Source organism: Hyla sarda, chromosome 9, assembly GCF_029499605.1.
Source record: "Hyla sarda isolate aHylSar1 chromosome 9, aHylSar1.hap1, whole genome shotgun sequence".
Taxonomy (NCBI): domain Eukaryota; kingdom Metazoa; phylum Chordata; class Amphibia; order Anura; family Hylidae; genus Hyla; species Hyla sarda.
The window spans coordinates 185,369,955-185,397,264 of NC_079197.1; the positions used below are offsets into that span (position 1 = coordinate 185,369,955).

At 43.2% G+C, this 27,310-nt stretch overlaps 1 protein-coding gene across 1 annotated transcript in view; it reads right to left on the minus strand.

The window, feature by feature from the left end:
* The window catches only part of XPNPEP2 (X-prolyl aminopeptidase 2), an 84,787-nt gene that overhangs the window by 39,468 nt on the left and 18,009 nt on the right, over positions 1-27,310 (minus strand). The window contains exons 2-6 of the mRNA XM_056538435.1: positions 25,599-25,672; positions 16,615-16,679; positions 14,595-14,705; positions 14,200-14,263; positions 5,786-5,890 (exon numbers count right to left, since the gene is read on the minus strand). Coding sequence (XP_056394410.1) covers positions 5,786-5,890; positions 14,200-14,263; positions 14,595-14,705; positions 16,615-16,679; positions 25,599-25,659 — 406 coding nt within the window. The 5' untranslated portion in view covers positions 25,660-25,672. The remainder of the gene's footprint in view (positions 1-5,785; positions 5,891-14,199; positions 14,264-14,594; positions 14,706-16,614; positions 16,680-25,598; positions 25,673-27,310) is intronic.

Here is a 27,310-nt window from a genome sequence, read left to right on the forward strand (position 1 = left end):
TAGGTATATTTCATTGTTGAAGCTGAAGTAGTTGTGTGTGAGAATGAATTCTATAAGTTTGGTGATGATCTGAGGGCTGTATTTCTCACACACAACTACTTCAGCTTCAACAATGAAATATACCTACAGACGATGGGAACTGCTATGGGGACCAAGATGGCACCACAATATGCCAATCTGTTCATGGCTGACCTTGAAGAGCGATTCCTGAATACCCAAATTCACAAACCCTACAGATACTACAGATACATTGATGATATTTTCATTGTTTGGACTGAAGGAGAGGATAAACTCAAACAATTTCATGATGCCTTCAACACATTTAATCCATCCATCAAACTCAAAATGGACTTCTCTACAGAAAGTGTAAACTTTCTGGACACCACTGTAACTATAAACAAGGACACAATACAGACATCTGTATACAGAAAGCCCACAGACCGATCCAGCTATCTAAACAATTCAAGTTCCCATCCGTCCCACACCAAGAAAGGCATAATATACAGCCAAGCCATCAGGTACCACCGCATCTGCTCCAACCCTGATGACAGAGACATCTACAAACGCTAGCTGAGAAATTTAAACAAAAAGGTTACAAACCAAGGACCATCCATAAGAAAATCCACTCTGCTCTTCAAACACCACGTGAACACCTGCTGCAATACAGAGAGAAACAAACCTCATCACGCATACCACTGGTAGCCACATACAATCCCACCCTTGAGGAAATATGCAAAATCATCAAGGCCCTGCAGCCAATACTAGCAGAAGATGAGGTGTTAAAGCAAATCTTTCCTGAACCACCCATCTTGGCCTTCAGACAACCACCCAACTTAAAACAAAAACTGGTCAATAGGAAACTACCCACAGACACATCAGATACAGACAATGGGACCAAACCCTGCGCCAAACCGCGCTGTAAACTCTGTCAACACATCTGCACAAATCCTGAGGCCACAACGACAAGGCACACAACATCAAGGGACAATACTCGTGCACCACAGAGAATGTAGTCTACATGATATAATGCACCAAGTGTCACCTGGGATGTTACATTGGGGAGACCAGTCAGCCACTCAAAAAAAGGATGAACCTCCACAGATCGTCCATCAACAACCATAGAGAAAAGGACTATTGCACCCCAGTTGGACACCATTTCACCCAAACAGGTCCCTCCCTACAGGACCTCAAAATCAAGATCCTGAAAGGAAACTTCAAGAACACCCAGGAAAGAAAGACATTTGAAGCCAAAATGATAGTTTTTTATGACTCCAAGAACAGAGGACTTAATGTGGATTTAAGCTTCTTATCCCATTATCAAAATTTCCTATAACCTTTGCTAAACTCTCTACTCTCTCCCTGCTCTAACACCATCACACCCCTGCTCCCCCTCCCCTGTCTAGTCTTATCTTCAGTCTATGGTTCTGTAGTAAAATTGTCTGTCCAGCGTAACCACTATTCTCACCTCTGCTCTCCAGCCCCCCCCCTCCTCCTCATCCTTATCTGTATCTATCGTCCTATTGCTATACAATTTATGGCCCAACTTAATGTCCATTCTCCACTAATGTTGTTTTAACCCCTGCATATTTTGTGAGATAGAACCTGTGTTTTCTCCTTGTGAGCTCAGAAATGCTTATGACTTGATAAAGGGAGGAATCCCGAAAGCTTGTCTCTACAAAATCTTGTTAGTCCAATAAAAAAGGTTATTGCAAGATACTGCAACTACCGATGATTTTGCTTTTTGCATCACTGGACTAATACGGCTACTCCTAACTAATCTATATATATATATATATATATATAAATGCGCTCCAGAAATACTTTTCATTCATAGCGCTGCGGTGGCGTATTATGACAAATGCGCTGCGGGGGGTGTATATATATATATATATATATATATAAATGCGCTGGTGGGGGTCACATTAATTAATCTTTATTAATGCGCTGCAGGGGGCTAGATATATAGGCTATATGTCTGCCCCCCCTGCAGCACTGTATATCTTGCCCCCCACAGTGCTTTTAATATACATATGCCCCCCTGCTGTTCACAATTAGTGTTGAGCGGCATAGGCCATATTAAAATTTGCGATATTTCGCGAATATATGGACGAATATTCGTCATATATTCGTTAAATTTGCATATTCGTAATATTCCCGTTTTATTTTCGCATATGATAAAGTTAACATAAGAGAAAATCTGCATATGCGAATATTCGCGCGTCAGTCTCACACAGTAGTATTAGAGCCTTCATTACGCCACAAGCTGGAAGCAGAGAGGGATGATCACTGTGATGTGTACTGTGAAAAAAAAAACAACAACGAATATTCGCAAGTAACACTACTCACAATGTTCATTTTTAAATCTCCTGCTGAGAGCCCTGATTGGCTCCTCGGTATCGGCCATTCAGGGGGGATTTAAAAATGAAAGTTAAAACACACCGGACCATGCTGTCCGCTCCCCTACTTAATAACTTCTGATCGCATCGGGTCTCAGAAACGAAACCCACTGCGATCAAACCCTCAGTCCCTGTACTGCAACCCCCATCATGGAAAATACTCTGTTCCATAATGGAGGTAGTAGTACAAACACTAATGTAGCCTCCCCAGCCACCGGCAGACTCCCACAGCCAGGGAATTACTACTCCCATCATGGAAACAAGTCAGTTCCATGATGGGAGTAGTAGTAGTCCCTCAGCACTGCAGGAGTCAGTTCCATGATGGGAGTAGTAGTAGTAGTCCCTCAGCACTGCAGGAGTCAGTTCCATGATGGGAGTAGTAGTAGTCCCTCAGCACTGCAGGGGTCAGTTCCATGATGGGAGTAGTAGTAGTCCCTCAGCACTACAGGAGTCTGTTCCATGATGGGAGTTGTAGTAGTCCCTCAGCACTACAGGAGTCTGTTCCATGATGGGAGTAGTAGTAGTCCCTCAGCACTGCAGGAGTCAGTTCCATGATGGGAGTAATAGTAGTCCCTCAGCACTGCAGGAGTCAGTTCCATGATGGGAGTAATAGTAGTCCCTCAGCACTGCAGGAGTCAGTTCCATGATGGGAGTAGTAGTAGTCCCTCAGCACTGCAGGAGTCGCTGATGTCACCTCTTCTGAGCTCAGAAGTAATAACGGATATTATAAACCAGACGGACGACATAAAGGCTCATCCATCACCCATAGACTTCAATGTTAAAAATAACGGCCGTTCATTTACCCGTTTCTTGTGACAGAAGAAAAATGAGTGCATGTTCCGTTATTTCTTCTGTCACAACTAACGTCCGTTATTCATGACCGGCTATAACGGGTCATAACGGATAATCAAAAAATCCCATAGACTTTAATGGGATTTTGTAACGGACGTTTATCATCCGTTTTTAAAGCTTTTCTAACAGACGTTTATAACGGATGAAGTTTATAGTGTGAAAGGGGCCTAAAAGAAAGGGGCATACTTACCTCCCCAGCCCCCTGCTCCGCTGTCACGTCTTCCCATCCTGAATGCCCTTCCATTCTGCCAGCTTCGTGATTGGCTGAGCGAGGAGCAAGACATGACCGGACGCTGGCAGAAGAGAAGCACAGCCGGGACCCCGAGACGTAGCAGCGGGGAGTAAGGGGGGGAGGTAAGTATCTGCTTTTTTTAAATGTTTTAATGCACAGTGAGATGTTCTAAAAATAGTTTTTATAAAAATGGTTAAAACCGATACCGATGCAGCACTTATTCTCGTGTGGCACAATTATTTTTTGCTGTGATCGGCTGTTTTACAAGATGCCGTTACTGTCGCCACGCTGCAGCATTTTTCTGCTGGCATTACACATTGGCGCAACAGTCCTGCATGGAACAATGGCGTGTGAGCGCAGCCTGACATGGAGCCTTAAAGCAGTGTTTCCCAATCAGGGTGCTTCCAGCTGTTGCAAAACTACAACTCCCAGCATGCCCGGACAGCCAAAGGCTGTCCGGGCATGCTAGGAGTTGTAGTTTTGCAACAGCTGGAGGCTGTCCGGGCATGCTAGGAGTTGTAGTTTTGCAACAGCTGGAGGCTGTCCGGGCATGCTGGGAGTTGTAGTTTTGCAACAGCTGGAGGCTGTCCGGGCATGCTGGAAGTTGTAGTTTTGCAACAGCTGGAGGCTGTCCGGGCATGCTGGAAGTTGTAGTTTTGCAACAGCTGGAGGCTGTCCGGACATGCTGGGAGTTGTAGTTTTGCAACAGCTGGAGGCTGTCCGGGCATGCTGGGAGTTGTAGTTTTGCAACAGCTGGAGGCTGTCCAGGCATGCTGGGAGTTGTAGTTTTGCAACAGCTGGAGGCGGTCCGGGCATGCTGGGAGTTGTAGTTTTGCAACAGCTGGAGGCTGTCCGGGCATGCTGGGAGTTGTAGTTTTGCAACAGCTGGAGGCTGTCCGGGCATGCTGGGAGTTGTAGTTTTGCAACAGCTGGAGGCTGTCCGGGCATGCTGGGAGTTGTAGTTTTGCAACAGCTGGAGGCTGTCCGGGCATGCTGGGAGTTGTAGTTTTGCAACAGCTGGAGGCACACTGGTTGGGAAAAACTGCTTTATTGTCTTTATTTCCAAAATTGGATACTGTATCCTATGAGGGTCATATTCAAAACTCTTCACTTCAAAAATTTCTCGTTTGTTTGTGTAGAAAGTTTATATCAGATATTCAAAGTGTTTTACATGAGAACTGTCCAAGGTTTACACCAGTCTCACCAGTTTAGCAAAAGTGGGCGTGGCTATGTAAATTTTATGTTTTACAGGATATTATCAAAGGGGTGCGAGTCCATTCTACATAAAAACTAATTAACATTTATTATTTTTTTTTTTTTACCAGAAATGGTTGTAGTTTTTTAGTTTCTTGTTTTCTTTAGTTTTTTTTTTTTTTTTTTTTGGGGGGGGGGGGGGGGAAAGGTGTATATATATACATTTTTTTTTATTTCATGGTCACTATACCTGAACTTATATTTAAGGCCTAGAAATGTTTTTTTTTTTACAGTTATCGCTTGTCTGGGCGCTAGTAATCATAGAATATTACGTGAGATGCTTCCGCCAGAATTTTCCGGAATGTAAAATTTGCCGCCATATTGGATTTTTTTTTCCCCCAAAAAATCCAGTATGGCAGCAACAATAAAAAAATTTGCCCCAATTTTGGCGCAAAAAAATCAAACAAAAGTGGCACGAAAATGAACTCTCACATATTTTCATATTTTCAAAGCAGCACAAGAGACCTTTGAAAATGTAAGGAGAAAAAAAAGTGTAATTAAAGGGGCACTCCGGTGGAAAACTTATTTTTTTTTTTTTCATATCAACTTGCACCAGAAAGTTAAACAGATTTGTAAATTACTTCTATTAAAAAAAAAATCTTAATCCTTCCAGTACTTATCAGCTGCTGAAGTTGAGTTGTTCTTTTCTGTCTGACCGCAGTGCTCTCTGATGACACCTGAGGTCCGTGTCAGGAACTGTCCAGAGCAGTAGAAAATCCACATAGCAAACCTATGCTGCTCTGGACAGTTCCTGACACGGACAGAGGTGTCAGCAGAGAGCACTGTGGACAAGACAAAAAAGAAATTAAAAAAGATAAAGAATTTCCTCTGTGGCATACAGCTGCTAATAAGTACTGGAAGGGTAAAGATTTTTTAATAGAAGTCATTTACAAATCTGTTTAACTTTCTGGCACCAGTTTATTAAAAAAAAAATATATATATTCCACCGGAGTACCCCTTTAATATTGCTAGAACAGAAATTACAGGAGTTTTTGAATATCTCCCCCTATGTGTTTTATGAGGTGGTAAAGGACTCCATGGATTTACTGACGTGTTTTCTGAAGTTCCCAGTTACAGTCCATCTCCCGCTCCGCCTGGGTCCAATAGCGGCTGTCGGTGAAGACGGCGGCTCGGGTCAGAGTGACCGCTGCGCTACCTGAAACAACAGAATAAACCAATTATGGAGGCGCGTGGAAACTGCCAGACACCAAATGATTAATATGTTTTTACTTTACTAACTTAATACAAGAAAAATAAGTTAGAGGTCTGCAAACAGTGCACCTCCAGCTGTTGCAAAACTACAACTCCCAGCATGCACGGACAGCCGTTGGCTGTCTGGGCATGCTGGGAGTTGTAGTTTTGCAACAGCTGGAGGTGCACAGTTTGCAGATCATTGATCTAACCACCTAACTGAATCATTATACAATGTAAAGTTCTTTCATATTCTAGTTGACTCCTTTGAGATTTTCCAGATCTCTGCTTGCTGTCATTGAATGTTCACTGTGCAACTAAAGAGCTTACACTCCAGACTGAAGCATTGGCCAATGCTTAAATTGCACAGTCTAAAGCCATGTTCACACAGTGGGAAAAATTAGCACAATATATATATATATATATATATATATATATATATATATATATATATATATATATATAATTACTATGTATTATTTTAACAAAATACAGTGTGTATTTTTAGTAAAAAAAAAAATTTGGGCAAACTAGTGTACTGTATTCTAGTCTATGAAAAAAGCATCCATCAGTGCGCACATTCTGTGAAAAACGGCCTAACGCCAAAAACACATTAAAGGGTACCTCTCATCAAAAAAACTTTTGATATATTATAGATTAATGTATGCAGAATAACTTTACAATTGCATGTTATTAAAAAATATGCTTCTTTCTATTTAATTTTCCACTTTGAAGAAATGACCACTAGGGGTCTCCCTACCAGTCCTGGCAGCAAGCATTTCAGACTCATGCTGGAGTCCTAAACACTACGAGCTGCCAGTCTGCTTTGTTCACAAAGGAGAACACTCAGAGCTGCCAGCCTGCTTTGTTCACAGCCTGTTTGGCTGTGAACAAAGCAGGCTGGCAGCTGTGAGTGTTTAGGACTCCAGCATGAGTCAGAAATGCTTGCTGACAGGACTGATCGGGAAAAATACAATAGAAAGAAGCATATTTTTCATTAACATGTTATTGGAAAGTTATTCAACATTCATTAATCTAAAATATATCTAAAGTTTATTTGATGAGAGGTACCCTTTAACCCCTTAAGGACACATGACGTTCTCATACGTCTCCATTTCCGAGTCCTTAAGGACACACGACGTATGAGAACGTCATGTGTTTTACCGGCCCCCCGCAACCATTTGGAGGGGAGCCGGTGCCCGATGCCTGCTGAAATCGTTCAGCAGGCATCGCAGCATATCGCCCAGGGGGGTCATGATGACCCCCCATGTCGGCAATGGCCGCAGATCGCTGGACAATTCAGTCCAGCGATCTGCGGCGGATTCCGGGTCAATCGGGTCTCCAGTGACCCGGTGACCCGGAATTATTGGCTGATCAGCCAGAGCCTGCAGGGGTGAGGTGGCACTGGTGCCACCTCACGATCGCCCTGATTCGTCGGCCGTATTACTGGCCGACCAATCAGGGCACCTGCTGCGGGTGTCACTCCCGCACCCGCTCCGCCCCTCTTCCGGAGGACGTGAGCGGGTGCGGGACGTGCACCCCGGGTCCTGGGGACCCCGATCCCCGGCGTCCCTGTTGGGATCGGGGCCCCAGGAGCAGCGGCGGCGACGACGAGGAACTGACCTGATGCGGCTGGATCGTTGGAGGTGAGTGACAGCTCCCAGCATGCAAAAAGGGCATGCTGAGAGCTGTAGTTATGCAACAGCAGGAGGCAGACCACCACAACTCCCAGCATTCCCTTATGGGCATGCTGGGACTTGTAGTTTTGCAACAGCTGGAGGCACATTCTTTCTATGGAATAGTGTACCTTCAGCTGTTGTATAACTACAACTCCCAGCTTGCACAATCAGCTAAAGTGCATGCTGGGAGTTGTAGTGGTGCATCTGGTGGTTGCATAACTACAACTCCCAGCATGCCCATTGGCTGTCGGTGACTGCTGAGAGTTGTAGTTTTGCAACAGCTGAAGGCACACTGAGTTAAGTAGCAAACCAGTGTGTCTCCAGCTGTGGCATAACTACAATCCCCAGCATCCCCAGCCAAAGTAGTATGCCTCCAGCTGTTGCATAACTACAAGACCCAGCATGCCCTTCCGCTGTCCGTACATGTTGGGGGTTGTAGCTTTTGCAACAGCTGAAGGCACACTGGTTGCAAAACACTGAGTTTGTTACCAAACTCGGTGTTTCACAACCAGTGTGCCTCCAGCTGTTGCAAAACTACAACTCCCAGCATGCACTAATAGACCGTACATGCTGGGAGTTGTAGTTTTGCAACAGCTGGATGTTCCCCCCCCCCCCCCCCCAATGTGAATGTACAGGGTACACTCACATGGGCGGAGGATTACAGTAAATATCCGGCTGCAAGTTTGAGGTGCGGCTAAATTTCTGCCGCAGCTCAAACTGCCAGCGAGAAACTACTGTGAACCCCCCGCCCGTGCGACTGTACCCTAAAAACACTACACTACACTAACACACAATAAAATAAAAAGTAAAAAACACTACATATACACATTCCCCTACACAGCCCCCCTCCCCTCCCCAATAAAAATGAAAAACGTCTGTTACGCCACTGTTTCCAAAACGGAGCCTCCAGCGGTTGCAAAACTACAACTCCCAGCATCCACTGATAGACCGTACATGCTGGGAGTTGTAGTTTTGCAACAGCTGGATGTCCCCCCCCCCCCCAATGTGAACGTACAGGGTACACTCACACGGGCGGAGGATTACAGTAAGTATCCGGCTGCAAGTTTGAGCTGCGTCAAATTTTCTGCCGCAGCTCAAACTGCCAGCGAGAAACTACTGTGAACCCCCGCCCATGTGACTGTACCCTAAAAACACTACTCTAACACAAAATAAAATAAAAAGTAAAAAACACTACATATACACATACCCCTACACAGCCCCCCTCCCCAATAAAAATGAAAAACATCTGGTACGCCACTGTTTCCAAAACGGAGCCTCCAGCTGTTGCAAAACAAATACTCCCAGTATTGCCATATAGCCGTTGACTGTCTAGGCATGCTAGGAGTTTTACAACAGCTGGAGGCACCCTGTTTGGGAATCACTGGCGTAGAATACCCCTATGTCCACCCCTATGCAAGTCCCTAATTTAGGCCTCAAATGCGCATGGCGCTCTCACTTTGGAGCCCTGTCGTATTTCAAGGCAACAGTTTAGGGCGACATATGGGGTATCGCCGTACTCGGGAGAAATTGCCTAACAAATTTTGGGGGGTATTTTCTGCTATTACCCTTTTTAAAAATGTAAAATTTTTGGGAAAACAAGCATTTTAGGTAAAAAGATATATATATATATATTTTTTTTTACATATGCAAAAGTCGTGAAACACCTGTAGGGTATTAAGGTTCACGTTACCCCTTGTTACGTTCCCCGAGGGGTCTAGTTTCCAAAATGGTATGCCATGTGTTTTTTTTTGCTGTCCTGGCACCATAGGGGCTTCCTAAATGCGGCATGCCCCCAGAGCAAAATTTCCTTCAAAAAAGCCAAATGTGACTCCTTCTCTTCTGAGACCTGTAGTGCGCCAGCAGAGCACTTTTCACCCCCATATGGGGTGTTTTATGTATCGGGATAAATTGGGCTTCAAATTTGGGGGGGGGGGTATTTTCTGCTATTACCCTTTTTAAAAATGTAAAATTTTTGGGAAAACAAGCATTTTAGGTAAAAAGATATATATATATTTTTTTACATATGCAAAAGTCGTGAATCACCTGTAGGGTATTAAGGTTCACTTTACCCCTTGTTACGTTCCCTGAGGGGTCTAGTTTCCAAAATGGTATGCCATGTGTTTTTTTTTTGCTGTCCTGGCACCATAGGGGCTTCCTAAATGCGGCATGCCCCCCAAAATCCATTTGTCGCTCCTTCCCTTCTGAGCCCTCTACTGCGCCCGCTGAACAATTAACATAGACATATGAGGTATGTGCTTACTCGAGAGAAATTGGGTTTCAAATACAAGTAAAAATTTTCTCCTTTTTACCCCTTGCAAAAATGCAAAAATTGGGTCTACAAGAACATGCGAGTGTAAAAAATGAAGATTTTGAATTTTCTCCTTCACTTTGCTGCTATTCCTGTGAAACACCTAAAGGGTTAATACACTTACTGAATGTCATTTTGAATACTTTGGCGGGTGTAGTTTTTATAATGGGGTCTTTTATGGGGTATTTCTAATATGAAGACCCTTCAAATCCACTTCAAACCTGAACTGGTCCATGAAAAATAGCGAGTTTGAAAATTTTGTGAAAAAATTCAAAATTGCTGTTGAACTTTAAAGCCCTCTGGTGTCTTCCAAAAGTAAAAACTCATAAATTTTATGATGCAAACATAAAGTAAACATATTTTATATGTGAACCCAAAAAAATATATATTTTGAATATCCATTTTCCTTACAAGCAGAGAGCTTCAAAGTTCGAAAAATGCAAAATTTTCATTTTTTTCATCAAATTTTGGGATTTTTCACCAAGAAAGGATACAATTTACCATAAAATTTTACCACTAAGTTAAAGTAGAATATGTCACGAAAAAACAATCTCGGAATCAGAATGATAACTAAAAGCATTCCAGAGTTATTAATGTTTAAAGTGACAGTGGTCAGAATTGCAAAAAACGCTCCGGTCCTTAAGGTGTAAAATGGCCTGGTCCTTAAGGGGTTAAAGTAATGAACACATTCATAATTTGCAGCAATAATAAAGAAATTTCGGTAGGAATAACAAAATCCAAAACAGTAAAAAAAATAAAAATAAAAAATACTGTAAAAATTTGAAATAACTGACAGAAATTTCTACATTTTCTTTCTGGTTTTAATGTTAAAAATCCAGGGAAGAATGCAGGAAAAACGTAAAATAAACAAACACCAAGACTAAAATCCATTATTTTTGAAAAAAAAAAAAAAAAGATTAAAAAGAACAAAACAAAAAAACAACGCAAAAAAAGTTCCCTCTTATTTTGCATTCCCAAAATGCCTTTTTTTTTATTTTTTATTTATTTTATTTTTTTAAATAGTGGGTTTTATTCTTGATGTTTTTTTCCCCTTTGGTGTCTTTTTTGCATTTTTCACTGTCTTTTTATCATTACAAGTCATGTGATTCATTCATCATGTGACTTAAGGATTTCTATTGAGGAATTGGGGACAAGAAAAAAAAAAAAACACACAATGTTACAACGTTAAACCTACACTGGAGTTTCCTATGAAAAAAAAATAAAAACACTAAAATTCCCTAAAAAAAATAAATAAAGTTGCAGTCTCAGCATTTCACAATTTTTGAAATCTGCCATTGAGACAAAAAACGACAATGAAGAGTGAGAAAAACGCCAAGTGAAATCACAGCCTTATTAGAAAGACTCTCAGATTTTTACGGCTACGAATATGACTGAGAATGCGACAAACCCGTAAACATGACCAGAGGAGGCGCCAATGTTTTCCAAGTGACTCAATCCGATAAATTTGGCGCATCTTTACACTTCTTTTTCATACCAAGTAGGAGTTGGCTTTCTTTCCACTTTGGCACATTCTGCCATATTTTGGACCATTTAAGCCACACCCTCTTTGTTAAGCCACACCCACACCCCATTTAAGCCACACCCCTTTGTCATGTGAACAGAAGAAAGTGTTTAAAATACAAAGTAAATTTGTCTAAGATGAAGTGTGCCTTATTTTACTACTTTTAGCGCCAAAGTCAAGATGAACAGACGTTGGTAAATCTGTATCTGACTCAGAGACACAACCTGTGGACAGGAGGGGGCGCTGTTTTTTGCAAAAAATAGACTCAACGTTTTTCTATTCCTGGACGACCCCATTAACCCTCTAATAGGGAGTGTGAAATTAGTTTTCTATAGTAGATGACCCCTTTAAAGGCGTACTCCGTTACCTTGCTGTCGGAGCGTCCGGAAGTTATTGTTCAGAACGATGTGTGTGCGGGCTTCCGTGTTCAGGGCCACCCCTTGTGACGTCATGCCCGCCCCCTCAATGAAAGTCTCTGGGAAGGGGGCGTGACGGCGGGCATGACATCACGAGGGGCGGCCCTGAACATGGAAGCCCGCACACACATCGTTCGGAACAATAACTTCCGGACGCTGGAAAGCGGAGCTCCAACAGCGAGGTAATGGTGTATCCCTTTAAAGGGGTACTCCGCTGCTCAGCATTTGGAACAAACTGTTCCGAACGCTGGAGTCGGCACCGGGAGCTTGTGACGTCATAGCCCTGCGCCCCTCATGATGTCATGCCCCGCCCCCTCAATGCAAGTCTATGGAAGGGGGCGTGACGGCTGTCACGCCCCCTCCCATAGACTTGCATTGAGGGGGTGGGACGTGACATCATGAGGGGCAGGGCTGTGACATCACACGCTCTCGGCTCCAGCGTTCGGAACAGTTTGTTCCAAATGCTGAGCAGCGGAGTACCCCTTTAAGTCATCGGCCCTCCTGTCTGCTGTGATATCTCTAGTGACCTCCAGACCCAGGAGATTGTAATCAATTGTTTCCTCGGATCCTATCAGATCTTTTATGACCATCACATAAATGACTTTTGTTATTTCCTTGTGTCACAGATAAAGGGCAGATTCCTCCAGTGTCTGTGAATCATTCACCAAACTCACAGCGGGGACGTCTTACCATAGTGACCTCTGCAACATGGAGACTCTGGAACTATTAGGATCCGATCCTGGAACCAACCTCAAACTTAAAGGGGTACTCCGGTGGAAAACTATTTATTTTAAATCAACTGGTGGCAGAAAGTTATACAGATTTGTAAATAACTTCTATAAAAAAAAATCTTCATCCTTCCAGTACTTATCAGCTGCTGTTTACTACAGAAAAAAGTTCTTTTCTTTTTGAATTTCCTTTCCAGTCTGTCCACAGTGCTCTCTGCTGACACCTCTGTCCATGTCAGGAACTGTCCAGAGTAGGAGCAAATCCCCCATAGCAAACCTCTCCTGCTCTGGACAGTTCCTGACATGGACAGAGGTGTCAGCAGAGAGCACTGTGGTCAGACTGGAAAGGAAATTAAAAAAGAAAATAACTTTCTCTGTAGTAAACAGCAGCTGATAAGTACTGGCTGGATTAATATTTTTAAATAAAAGTAATTTACAAATCATTTGAACTTTCTGGCACCAGTTGATTTAAAATCAATTGTTTTCCACCGGAGTGCCCCCTCTGAGTCCTCCGATGTCATGTTATCCATAGACAAGATATGAAAAGGTGTATCGAGGTAATAGAGTGGGGTCCTCATTGGAGACACCACAATTAGAGAGCACCTAAGGCGGTAGATATATATATATATATATATATATATATATATATATATATATATATAGCTGCAAAAAAACAATTAATCGTACAATCGATTCATTGCCAATGACAAATGAATTGATGAATCAGGGAAAATGGCAAAATGACCAAAAAAGTTTTTTGGGGGCTTTAATTAAAAAAAAAATATGCACAAGTGAAAAAGGTTTTTTATTACATTTCCTCCATGCCCCTATTATTACTTGGCACAGTGTTTCCAAACCAGGGTGCCTCCAGCTGTTGCAAAACTACAACTCCCAGCCAACCCGGACAGCCTCTTGCTGGAGTTATAGTTTTGCAACAGCTGGAGGCACCCTGGTTTGGAAACACTGACTTAGCATTTAAAGCAAAATTGTTACCTCCGTACGAGGTACAGAATAATGTCAGTTAGGGCATAATGCGATCTAATGCGCCCTAACCCCGCGCCCGGCAAGGAACCCTGTACGCCTATCATGCGGAACCAGCAAAGTAAGGACAAGAACCTTCCCTTAGATCATATTATGCCCCAACTGATGGTGCCCATACCTTGTACTGCGCTCTGCCCCCTCAACCGGCTCCCAGAGCGGAATATGAAGTTACAGTGCTGTGATTTCATATTCCCCACTGAGAGCTCTGATTGGTCAATCAGTGCTGCCCAATCAGAGCTCCTGGTGGGGAATATGACATCACAGCACTGTAACTTCCTATTCCTGCACTGGGAGCCGGACGGCCAGAGGGAAGAGGGTAGTGCCGCCTGCAGAAGTGCAGCGCTGACCCAAAAATGTCATAACTCCGGTGAATCAGAGCTCGATTAATCAGTGACGGGATTGGTCGGCAACGAATCCAGTTATCAACTTTTATCAATAATGTTGATTCACTATTACAGCCATATACATATGTCTTCATCAGCCCTGGGGTCCATCATATGCAATATTGTTGTAATATACAATTTCCACCATTTTCAGACCCATCTAGGACACTACAGATACATTGTTGAAGATTTTCTACCTGAGGATCCCATGAAGCCCGTCAGCCATTGTCTCCGTTTCTCGCGGATCGCTGTGTATTCCCCCTGATTATACAATGGGAAATGTCAGATTAAAAAACAAAGACTTTCTATTGGTCACTGACAGACAAAGCTCAAGTATTGTAAAAACATGCAGCTCGTTATCCTCATCCCATACTCCACCCCCCATCAGTGCACTGTCCTTAAATACTCTGTGCTGCTGGGGTCCCTTTCTCTATGTAACTCTCAGTCTCTCATCTCCCACAATGTAAGCACACGACTCTCCGGAAATACTCAGCGCTGCTCGTGTCTGGCTTCTTCACTTGTCCCCATCATGTCTGACAATTACCCATCCAGATGTTTGTATCAACCTCTAATAACAATTAGATCTTCTCACCAAGTGCGGGTCGGTGGCCGGGATAATGTACGCAGAGATGTTGTTTATTCTCATTTGTTGGCGAAGATTATTCAGATCTTCTGTGGAGTTTTTTGCAGTTGGTGGAACATGCTAGAAAGGAAAAAGAAGAACAAGAAGGTTAGAGAGCGAAGAGCAGAAGATGATGGAGAAGGAGAAGAAGAAAAGAACAAGAAGGTTAGAGAGCGAAGAGCAGAAGATGATGGAGAATGAGAAGAAGAATAGAATAAGTAGATAAGAGAACAAAGAGCAGAAGATGATGGAGAATGAGAAGAAAAGAACAAGAAGGTTAGAGAGCGAAGAGCAGAAGATGATGGAGAAGGAGAAGAAGAAAAGAACAAGAAGGTTAGAGAGCGAAGAGCAGAAGATGATGGAGAATGAGAAGAAGAAAAGAACAAGAAGGTTAGAGAGCGAAGAGCAGAAGATGATGGAGAATGAGAAGAATAATAGAATAAGTAGATAAGAGAACAAAGAGCAGAAGATGATGGAGAATGAGAAGAATAATAGAATAAGTAGATAAGAGAACAAAGAGCAGAAGATGATGGAGAATGAGAAGAAAAGAACAAGAAGGTTAGAGAGCGAAGAGCAGAAGATGATGGAGAAGGAGAAGAAGAAAAGAACAAGGTTAGAGAGCGAAGAGCAGAAGATGATGGAGAATGAGAAGAAGAAAAGAACAAGAAGGTTAGAGAGTGAAGAGCAGAAGATGATGGAGAATGAGAAGAAAAGAACAAGAAGGCTAGAGAACGAAGAGCAGAAGATGATGGAGAATGAGAAGAAGAAAAGAACAAGAAGGTTAGAGAGTGAAGAGCAGAAGATGATGGAGAATGAGAAGAAGAAAAGAACAAGAAGGTTAGAGAACGAAGAGCAGAAGATGATGGAGAATGAGAAGAAGAAAAGAACAAGAAGGTTAGAGAGTGAAGAGCAGAAGATGATGGAGAATGAGAAGAAAAGAACAAGAAGGTTAGAGAGTGAAGAGCAGAAGATGATGGAGAATGAGAAGAAGAAAAGAACAAGAAGGTTAGAGAACGAAGAGCAGAAGATGATGGAGAATGAGAAGAAGAAAAGAACAAGAAGGTTAGAGAGTGAAGAGCAGAAGATGATGGAGAATGAGAAGAAGAAAAGAACAAGAAGGTTAGAGAGCGAAGAGCAGAAGATGATGGAGAATGAGAAGAAGAAAAGAACAAGAAGGTTAGAGAGTGAAGAGCAGAAGATGATGGAGAATGAGAAGAAGAAAAGAACAAGAAGGTTAGAGAGCGAAGAGCAGAAGATGATGGAGAATGAGAAGAAGAAAAGAACAAGAAGATTAGAGAACGAAGAGCAGAAGATGATGGAGAATGAGAAGAAGAAAAGAACAAGAAGGTTAGAGAGTGAAGAGCAGAAGATGATGGAGAATGAGAAGAAGAAAAAGAACAAGAAGGTTAGAGAGCGAAGAAAGCAACAAGAATGAGAAGAAGAAGGTTAGAGAACAAAGAGCAGAAGATGACGGAGAAAGAGAAGAGGAAAAGTACAAGAAGGTTAGAGAAGGAAGAGCAGAAGATGATGGAGAAGGACGAGAAGAAAAGGAGAGGATTGTGAGAAAGGAAAAAGGGAATGAGAAGAAAGACAAAGGAGGGAAAAAAAGGAAGACAGAAAATAACAAGAAGAAAAAAAGAGGAAGAAGGTTAGAGAATCAAGAGCAGAAGATTATGGAGAAGGAGAAGGATTACAGGAAAAGAAAAGAAAGAAAAACAAAAAAAATTGTACAAGAAAAAAATAGAACAATGAGGAGGAGAAAGAGAAGATACAGTAGATGAAGATGGAGAGGGAAAAAAATGAGAAAGAGAAGGAGAAAAACAAAAGGAGAGAGAAGACAAAGAGACAAAGAAGAAGAACAGATGAGACATAATAGAATAAGAAGGGGCAACGATGAAGCAGAAAATGAACAAGGAGAAGACAAGGAGAGTGAGAAGAAGAATAAAGAAGAGGAGAATAGGGAGAACAGGGCACCGTGCAGGGGTCTTACTGGGGGGCTGGTAGAACAATTCCTTATGGTGGTGTCTCGGGGCCTCGGCACGCCTTCAGCAATTTCTGAAAGAAAAATGTGAAGAAATTTGGGTTGAAAAGAGAAATGTCAGATATAAGTATGTGCAGTCGGAGACGTATGATCTCTATAAGGGTCCGCTCCCCTCAGGACCCCCCTTTACTGTCTGCGGAGGCCCAGGGTGTTGTGTATTACATGACGCCGAATGAGATTCCTGTTAGTAACCTTTCATCTACAGAGTCCCAGTGGCCCAATCGGCACATTGACCACTTTAAGAAGCTTTAAAGGGGTATTCCGGCCAAAAGACATCTTATCTCCTATTATCGCCATTTCTGTGCAGCTCCCGCATTCTATGCAGGGCTGCTGCTCCAGTCTCGGAAACCTCCGGGACTGGAGACGTGACATCATGCCATGCCCCTTGTGAGGTCACACCCCACCCCCCCATTCATGTCTATGGGAGGGGGCGTGATGGCAGTAAATGGAGGGGCATGACATCAGAAGGGGGCGTGGCATGATGTCACGTCCCTGTGTCAGGTTCTGCTCCAGTCTCAGAAATGCTGCATTGCTGAGACAGAGACGTGATGACATCATACCCCCTCCATTCATGTGGTGCGGCGTGACGTCACAAATGGGCGCGGTGTGACATTACGTCTCCAGTCCCGGAAACACAAAGTTTTTCTACTGAAATAAATGGGGGTCAGAAGAGGACAATTTTTAACATACTTATTTTGTTAATTTTTTTTTTTTTTTAGGTTTTACATTAATAGAAAAACCGCATAACTTGGGCATCATTTTAATCCCGTTGACCTACAGAATAAAGACAACATGGCGATTTTACCACAAAGTGCCACTGCGTAAAAACAAAATCCCCAAAATTTGCAAAATTACGCATTTCTTTTCGATGTCACCCACAAATAATAATTTTTTTGGTGTACGCCATAAATTTTATGGAAGATGAGTGATGTCATTATAAAGGACAATTGGTCGCACAAAAACAAACAAACAAACCCACATGAGTCTGTGGATGGAAAAACTAAAGAGTTTTGGCTCTTAAAACTAAAGGGCAAAAATTAAAGGGGTTAAGAAAATTTTTTGCCACAATTTGCATTTGATCAATCACTGACCAACGTAAAAATCTACATTCAAGTCATTTTCTTAAATGAGTTGTGCAAAAAATTGTGGCTTTTTACTGTAACTGGAAACTGGATACACTTGTAATGTATATATATATATATATATATATATATATATATATATATATATATATATATAGGAATATGCAAATCAGTTAATTACATCACCTTTTCAGGCGATGTTCCCATGTATCATTTTAGCTCCAGTTAAGAAATATAAAAAGCTAATCGGGATTAATGCCAAGCCAGAACTCTCTCTCCAGAAGGAAAGAGCACCCATCTGCAGACAGCTGTTTCGGGGTACTTGCCCCTCGTCAGAACAGAGCAGGGTAATCTGGCTTGGCTTGGCTGAGATAAGGTCCCTCATCTCAGCCAATCCAGATTACCCTGCTCTGTACTGATGAGGGGCAAGTACCCCGAAATAGCTGTCTGCAGATGGGTGCTCTTTCCTTCTGGAGAGAGAGTTCTGGCTTGGCATTAATCCCGATTAACTTTTTATATTCCGTAACCGGAGCTAAGCTGATACCTGTTACGCCTAGCGCTCCGGGCCCCCGCTCCTCCCCGGAGCGCTCACGGCGTCTTTCTCCCTGCAGCTCCCCGGTCAGTCCCGCTGACCGGGAGCGCTGCTCTGTCATGGCCGTTGGGGATGCGATTCGCACAGCGGGACGCGCTCGCTCGCGAATCGCATCCCAGGTCACTTACCCGTTCCCGTCCCCTGCTGTCATGTGCTGGCGCGCGCGGCTCCGCTCTCTAGGGCGCGCGCGCGCCAGCTCCCTGAGACTTAAAGGGCCAGTGCACCAATGATTGGTGCCTGGCCCAATTAGCTTAATTGGCTCCCACCTGCTCCCTGGCTATATCTGGTCTCCTCCCTTGCACTCCCTTGCCGGATCTTGTTGCCATCGTGCCTAGTGAAAGCGTTTTGTGTGTTTAAAGCCTGTGTACCAGAACTTCTGCTATCTCCCCTGACTACGAACCTTGCCGCCTGCCCCCGACCTTCTGCTACGTCCGACTTTGCTTCTGTCTACTCCCTTGTACCGCGCCTATCTTCAGCAGTCAGAGAGGTGAGCCGTTGCTAGTGGATACGACCTGGTCACTACCGCCGCAGCAAGTCCATCCCGCTTTGCGGCGGGCTCTGGTGAAAACCTGTAGTGGCTTAGAACCGGTCCACTAGCGCGGTCCTCGCCATCCCTCTCTGGCACAGAGGATCCACTACCTGCCAGCCGGCATCGTGACAGTAGATCCGGCCATGGATCCCGCTGAAGTTCCTCTGCCAGCTGTCGCTGACCTCCCTACGCTGGTCGCCCAGCAAGCTCGTCAGATCGCCCAACAAGATCACCAGCTGTCGTACTTGACCACCATGACACAGCAACTCCAGTCACAACTACAGCAAGTACAGTCACAGCTACAGCAGCAACAACCATCTCCTCCGCCAGCTCCTGCACCCCTTCCGCAGCGAGTGGCCACTCCTAGCCTCCGCCTGTCCTTGCCGGACAAATTTAATGGGGACTCTAAGTTTTGCCGTGGCTTTCTTTCGCAATGTTCCCTGCACTTGGAGATGATGTCGGACCAGTTTCCTACTGAAAGGTCTAAGGTGGCTTTCGTAGTCAGCCTTCTGTCTGGAAAAGCCCTGTCATGGGCCACACCGCTCTGGGACCGCAATGACCCCGTCACTGCCTCTGTACACTCCTTCTTCTCGGAAATTCGAAGTGTCTTTGAGGAACCTGCCCGAGCCTCTTCTGCTGAGACTGCCCTGCTGAACCTGGTCCAGGGTAATTCCTCCGTTGGCGAGTACGCCATACAATTCCGTACTCTTGCTTCTGAACTATCCTGGAATAATGAGGCCCTCTGCGCGACCTTTAAAAAAGGCCTATCCAGCAACATTAAAGATGTTCTGGCCGCACGAGAGACTCCTGCTAACCTGCATGAACTCATTCATCTAGCCACTCGCATTGACATGCGTTTTTCTGAGAGGCATCAAGAGCTCCGCCAGGAAAAAGACTTAGATCTCTGGACACCTCTCCCACAGTCTCCACTGCAATCTGCGCCTAGGCCTCCCGCCGAGGAGGCCATGCAAGTGGATCGGTCTCGCCTGACCCTGGAAGAGAGGAATCGCCGTAAGGAAGAGAATCTTTGTCTGTACTGTGCCAGTACTGAACATTTTTTGGTGGATTGCCCAATCCGTCCTCCACGTCTGGGAAACGCACGCTCGCACCCAGCTCTCGTGGGTGTGGCGTCTCTTGATGCTAAGTCGGCTTCTCCACGTCTCACGGTGCCTGTTCGGATTTCTACTTCAGCCAGCTCTCCCCTCTCAGCCGTGGCCTGCCTGGACTCTGGAGCTTCTGGGAATTTTATTCGGGAGTCCTTAGTGAATAAATTCCGCATTCCGGTGACCCGTCTTGTCAAGCCACTCCACATTTCCGCGGTCAACGGAGCCAGGTTGGATTGCACCGTGCGTTACCGCACGGAGCCCCTCCTAATGTGCATCGGACCTCATCACGAGGAAATTGTATTTTTTGTCCTTCCTAATTGCACTTCTGAAGTTCTCCTTGGACTACCCTGGCTTCAACACCATTCCCCAACCCTGGATTGGTCCACTGGGGAGATCAAGAGTTGGGGTCCCTCTTGTTCCAAGGACTGCCTTCAACCGGTTCCCAGTACTCCCTGCCGTGACCCTGTGGTTCCTCCTGTATCCGGTCCCCCTAAGGTCATTAAGGACTCTGCCTGCCACAGGAAATGCCTCTCCCCCCCTCCCAGTCCCATCAGGCAAGCCTCTGTGTCCCCTCATGGCCCTCGTCCTGGTGTCACACTGCCCCGTGCCAGGTCTCGCCCTCTGCCCTCTCTCCCCATTCCTACTCCTGCTGTACTGCCTGCCGTTGAGGAATCCCTCCATCCTTTCCCGGTGTCCTCATCCCAGGGGAGGCAGTTACCGGACAAAGAGAAGGGGAGACCTAAGGGGGGGGGTACTGTTACGCCTAGCGCTCCGGGCCCCCGCTCCTCCCCGGAGCGCTCACGGCGTCTTTCTCCCTGCAGCTCCCCGGTCAGTCCCGCTGACCGGGAGCGCTGCTCTGTCATGGCCGTTGGGGATGCGATTCGCACAGCGGGACGCGCCCGCTCGCGAATCGCATCCCAGGTCACTTACCCGTTCCCGTCCCCTGCTGTCATGTGCTGGCGCGCGCGGCTCCGCTCTCTAGGGCGCGCGCGCGCCAGCTCCCTGAGACTTAAAGGGCCAGTGCACCAATGATTGGTGCCTGGCCCAATTAGCTTAATTGGCTCCCACCTGCTCCCTGGCTATATCTGGTCTCCTCCCTTGCACTCCCTTGCCGGATCTTGTTGCCATCGTGCCTAGTGAAAGCGTTTTGTGTGTTTAAAGCCTGTGTACCAGAACTTCTGCTATCTCCCCTGACTACGAACCTTGCCGCCTGCCCCCGACCTTCTGCTACGTCCGACTTTGCTTCTGTCTACTCCCTTGTACCGCGCCTATCTTCAGCAGTCAGAGAGGTGAGCCGTTGCTAGTGGATACGACCTGGTCACTACCGCCGCAGCAAGTCCATCCCGCTTTGCGGCGGGCTCTGGTGAAAACCTGTAGTGGCTTAGAACCGGTCCACTAGCGCGGTCCTCGCCATCCCTCTCTGGCACAGAGGATCCACTACCTGCCAGCCGGCATCGTGACAATACCAGGGAACATCGCCTGAAAAGGTGATGTAATGAGCTGATTTGCATATTTCCCTACCCAGAATGCCTGCGGAGTGCTTAGTGGCCCTTGAAAGCTCCGTCACACCAGGAGTGGTGAACTCTCCCTGAGTTAAATACTCATCCCATAGATATATATATATATATATATATATATATATATATATATATATATATATATATATATATAATAGATATTGGATCAGGAGACATTTCTAGCCTCTTCCATTTAACAAGGATGTGTCCATTCACTGACAGCAGTCGGAGATCTTAAATATTACCACACAAAGGTGTGTGTTATATAAAGTGTCACATAATGGTGCAATATCGATGACATTTTGGAAAATAGTGTCCCCATGCAGAAGAATAGGGTGTAAGTTAGAGAACATGTACAAAATGTACAGCAGTGTTTTCCAAACCGTGTGATCCCCGCTGCTGCAAAACTACAACTCCCAGCATGCCCAGACAGCCGAAGGCTGTCCGAGCATGCTGGGAGTTGTAGTTTTGCAACAGCTGGGGACACACCATTTGGAAAACACTGATGTATCTGATTTATAAATGAAAAAAGTGTTTATAAGAATTATAAAAAAAAAAAAAGAAAAATAATATGTTTTAATAAATGAAAAATAATATGTATAATAATAAATGAAAAATAATGTTTATAAAAATGATTAATAAATAAAAAATATATATAACAATAATTAATAAATACAAAATAATATTTATAATAATGATTAATAAATGAAAAATGATGTGTATAATAATAAATGAAAAATAATATTTATAGTAATGATTAATAAATGAAAAATAATATGTACAATATTTAATAAATGAAAAATAATATTTATAATAATGATTAATAAATGTAAAATGATATGTACAATAATAATAAATGAAAAATAATATGCATACTAATAATTAATAAATGAAAAATATGTTTATAATAATGATTAATAAATGAAAAATAATATGTACAATATTTAATAAATGAAAAATTATATTTAGAATAATACAAAATGAGAAATAATATTTATAATAATGATTAATAAATAAAATATGAAAAAATTGAAAAAGAATGTTTATAATAATGATTAACACATGAATAATAATATGTATAATAATAATGAATACATGGAAAATAATATTAATGTTAATGATAAATAAATAAAACAATAAATATTTCTAATGATTTGTGAACAATTTTTTTAATAATGATAAATAAAAACAAAAATATTTAACTGCTATTTTTGAACTCTGTGCTGATTTCTCCCATTACCTATTACAATACAGAATATTTGATAGGACAATCCAATAGACTTTATGTTACCATTCCCAACATCTCTGCTTGTTGTCAGTGAACGAGAACACGAACCTGCAAACCTGTACATGGTGGATAGAATTGTATCCAGTGTAGATGAGAGTCTGTGAGCTAAAGACATCAGCAGCTGCTGCTCAAATCCCTCTGTAATTTGTTACAATGTATCAGTCCAGAGAGAGTTATGCATTTACAGATGTAGCAGAGCTGTTCCATTCCACTATTTGGTGCTGCAGCATTTATTTTCTAATCTCAGGTAACATATAGATCTTATTTCCGTTTCACATGATTTTTATTGTTTTTTTTCCAAAGAATTAAACAAAAGGAACATTTTAACAATGAATTTGGAATGCAATATAGATCAAATTAAAGGGGGTACGGGGGTACTCCGGTGGAAATTATTATTATTATTATTATTATTATTATTATTATTATTTTAAATCAACTGGTGCCAGAAAGTTAAACAGATTTGTATATTCCTTAAATTAAAAAATCTTAATCCTTCCAGTACTTATTAGCTGCTGAATACTACAGAGGAAATTCTTTTCTTTTTGGAACACAGAGCTCTCTGCTGACATAACGAGCACAGTGCTCTCTGCTGACATCTCTGTCCATTTTAGGAACTGTCCAGAGCAGCATATGTTTTCTATGGGGATATTCTCCTACTCTGGACAGTTCCTAAAATGGACAGAGATGTCAGCAGAGAGCACTGTGGCCATGATGTCAGCAGAGAGCACTGTGTTCCAAAAAGAAAAGAATTCCCCCTGTAGTATTCAGCAGCTAATAAGTACTGGAAGGATTAAGATTTTTTAATAGAAGTAATTTACAAATCTGTTTAACTTTCTGGCATTGGTTGCTTAAAAAATAAAAAAAGTTTTCCACCCCTTTAATATGTATTCGTCTAAAATACAATGTTATTAATAATGCATGCGTTGTAAAAATGTTGCCTTATATATATATATATATATATATATATATATATATATATATATATATAAACTTATGATCGTTTATGTCATAACATCATTTAGCCTAAAGATACTAAATGTTTAACATAAAAATGACTAATGTTGATTGGTAATTATGAAAGGCTGGAGGCTTTATTAAGCATATGAAATTTGAGCTATTTTGTTTATTTCTGTATCTATTTGTTTTTGTAACTTAACGGAATAAATTTTTACGTAGTTGTTGTATTTCGCCATAGACGCTTCTTCCTCCTCCCCCATAGATGCAGTTTACAATCTTACGTACATTAATCATCAATAATGTAGAAAGCCTTGCAGTAGGAGACCCCTGTATGTAGGATTAACAGGCGTAGAACTTATTTCCCATGTTATCACATCACGTTTTTGTCTCCGTGTTAAAAACCGTACGGCAACCACATACGTTTTTTTTAACATGGACATCAATGGGAAACACACATGTATACGGTTCCATACGGGAAACCGAATACGGTTTTTACTTTGCACATGCGCATTTGCATCCTAAAGTCCCCACCCAACACCCCTCCCATTAAAAATGGACATTTTCAAAAACATATTTTTTTTATTTTATAAAAACGGACGGATCTGTATGCACTTTATAAAACAGTATACGGTTTAAAAACGCAAATGGTTTACTTTTTCCCATACTGTTCCATCAGTTTTTTTGCCATATGGTTTTCTTTAGAAAAACTGATTGAAAACAGTATGGCAAAAACGTGATGCGAACCCAGCCTAAAGCTGGGTTCCCGTTATGTTTCCCCCATATGGGAGCGCATACGGCAGGGGGAGCTAAAACCTCGCGCTCCCGTATGTAATTCATTTCAATGAGGCGGCCGCAGTGAAACGTTCGGTCCGGTCGACTCATTTTTGCCCCGTATGCACTTTTACAACTGGACCTAAAACCGTGGTTGACCACAGTTTTAGGTCCGGGGAAAAAGCGCATACGGGAGCGCGAGGTTTTAGCTCCCCCCTGCCGTATACACTCCCGTATGGGGGAAAACGTAATGGGAACCCAGCCTAAATGACAAACTCAGCTCTGCTCCTCCTAGAGATATAGTAATAGCTGCACCTTGTTTTGTACAACTATTTATATGACAATCACACTTTTTGTTGTTGTTGTTTCTTCAACATAGTGTTTTCCAAACAGTGTTCCTCCAGCTGTTGCAAAAATACAACCCCCACCCTGCCGGGACAGCCTCAAGTACTTAGGGGAGAAAAGAACCCTTTCAGTGGAGGAAACCTCTAGCAAACCATGACAGAAAGATTGCCCTACGCTTTGGCTTAGAGTACTGTTTTTCAAACCAGGGTGTCTCCAGCTGTTGCAAAACTACAACTCCCAGCATGCCCGGACAGTTTCCAGCACTTAGGGAAGAAAAACCTCCCTCAGTGGTGGAAACCTCTAGGGAACCATGGCTGGAGGATTGCTATTCCCTTGGGTTCACAGCAGGGTTTCCCAACCAGTGTGCCTCCAGCTGTTGCAAAACTACAACTCCCAGCATGCCCGGACAGCCTCCAGCACTTTGGGGAGAAAAAACTCTCAGTGGAGGAAACCTCTAGGGAAACATGGCTGGAGGATTGCTTTACCCTTTGCTTAGAGCAATGTTTTCCAACCAGGGTGCCTCCAGCTGTTGCAAAACTAAAACACCCAGCGTGTCCGGACAGCCAAAGGCTGTCCGGGCATGCTGGGTGTTGTAGTTTTGCAACAGCTGGAGACGCAATGAAGCCTGAGAGAATGATCTCCAAAGCAGATATCCTATTGAAATAGCACAGTAAGCAATGGTAAATGACACAACCAGCTCTGCTACACCTGTCCAGCTGTGTTTGTCATTGGCTGCACAAACCTACCGTACTGGATGAAGAGGATGAGTGTGAGGGTCCACACGAAGCCTGTCACGTCTCCCCCCATTCCTCGATGGGATCTGCAGCCGGGAGAGAGAGAGATCTACAATCTGTAGTTTATAGTAATGGGTCACTCATGAACTAGCACCCACTCCTCTCTGCTACTCCCATTGGGTGTTCAGCACCGCCCAGCTGGAGAGCAGCCGACCCTCACCGTCATGGCCCAACTGGTTCCTGTCCTGTGACCCCCAATATTATCTCATGTCTATCAGATGAGTTAACACACTCATTACCACTGCACAGCAGAGCTGAGGCTGTCACCATTACCGTCATTACCGCCCAAGATTTGAGAGTGTAAGGGTTAATTGCTATATAATTTGATATACGGTGATCCCAGCTACAGTGTTAGCTATATATAACCCATTGACGTCCCCCATAGTGCGGAGGGCAGGGGAGGATACTGGATATTATGTCACCCATATAAGCAGAGGTATCTAATCAGAAAGGGATACACCGCATTCCAACATATACTGTGCGCAGCCCATACGGGAGCAGGAATAATATACGTGTATATATGAACTTACATAGGACTGCACGTAACATTTACTATATTATCTGTACTCAGAGAGTTATCACTGCGTTATCTGTGGTGTTACATAGGACTGCAGGTCACATCTACTACATTATCTGTACTCAGAGAGTTATCACTGTTATCTGTGGTGTTACATAGGACTGCAGGTCACATCTATACATTATCTGTACTCAGAGAGTTATCACTGTTATCTGTGGTGTTACATAGGACTGCAGGTCACATCTATACATTATCTGTACTCAGAGAGTTATCACTGTTATCTGTGGTGTTACATAGGACTGCAGGTCACATCTATACATTATCTGGTCTCAGAGAGTTATCACTGTGTTTTCTGTGGTGTTACATAGGACTGCAGGTCACATCTATACATTATCTGTGCTCAGAGAGTTATCACTGTGTTATCTGTGGTGTTACATAGGACTGCAGGTCACATCTACTACATTATCTGTACTCAGAGAGTTATCACTGTTATCTGTGGTGTTACATAGGACTGCAGGTCACATCTATACATTATCTGTACTCAGAGAGTTATCACTGTGTTATCTGTGGTGTTACATAGGACTGCAGGTCACTTCTATACATTATCTGTAATCAGAGAGTTATCACTGTGTTATCTGTGGTGTTACATAGGACTGCAGGTCACATCTATACATTATCTGTACTAAGAGAGTTATCACTGTTATCTGTGGTGTTACATAGGACTGCAGGCCACATCTATACATTATCTGTACTCAGAGAGTTATCACTGTTATCTGTGGTGTTACATAGGACTGCAGGTCACATCTATACATTATCTGTACTCAGAGAGTTATCACTGTGTTATCTGTGGTGTTACATAGGACTGCAGGTCACATATCTACATTATCTGTACTCAGAGAGTTATCACTGTGTTATCTGTGGTGTTACATAGGACTGCAGGTCACATCTATACATTATCTGTACTCAGAGAGTTATCACTGTGTTATCTGTGGTGTTACATAGGACTGCAGGTCACATCTATACATTATCTGTACTCTGAGAGTTATCACTGTTATCTGTGGTGTTACATAGGACTGCAGGTCACATCTATACATTATCTGTACTCAGAGAGTTATCACTGTGTTATCTGTGGTGTAACATAGGACTG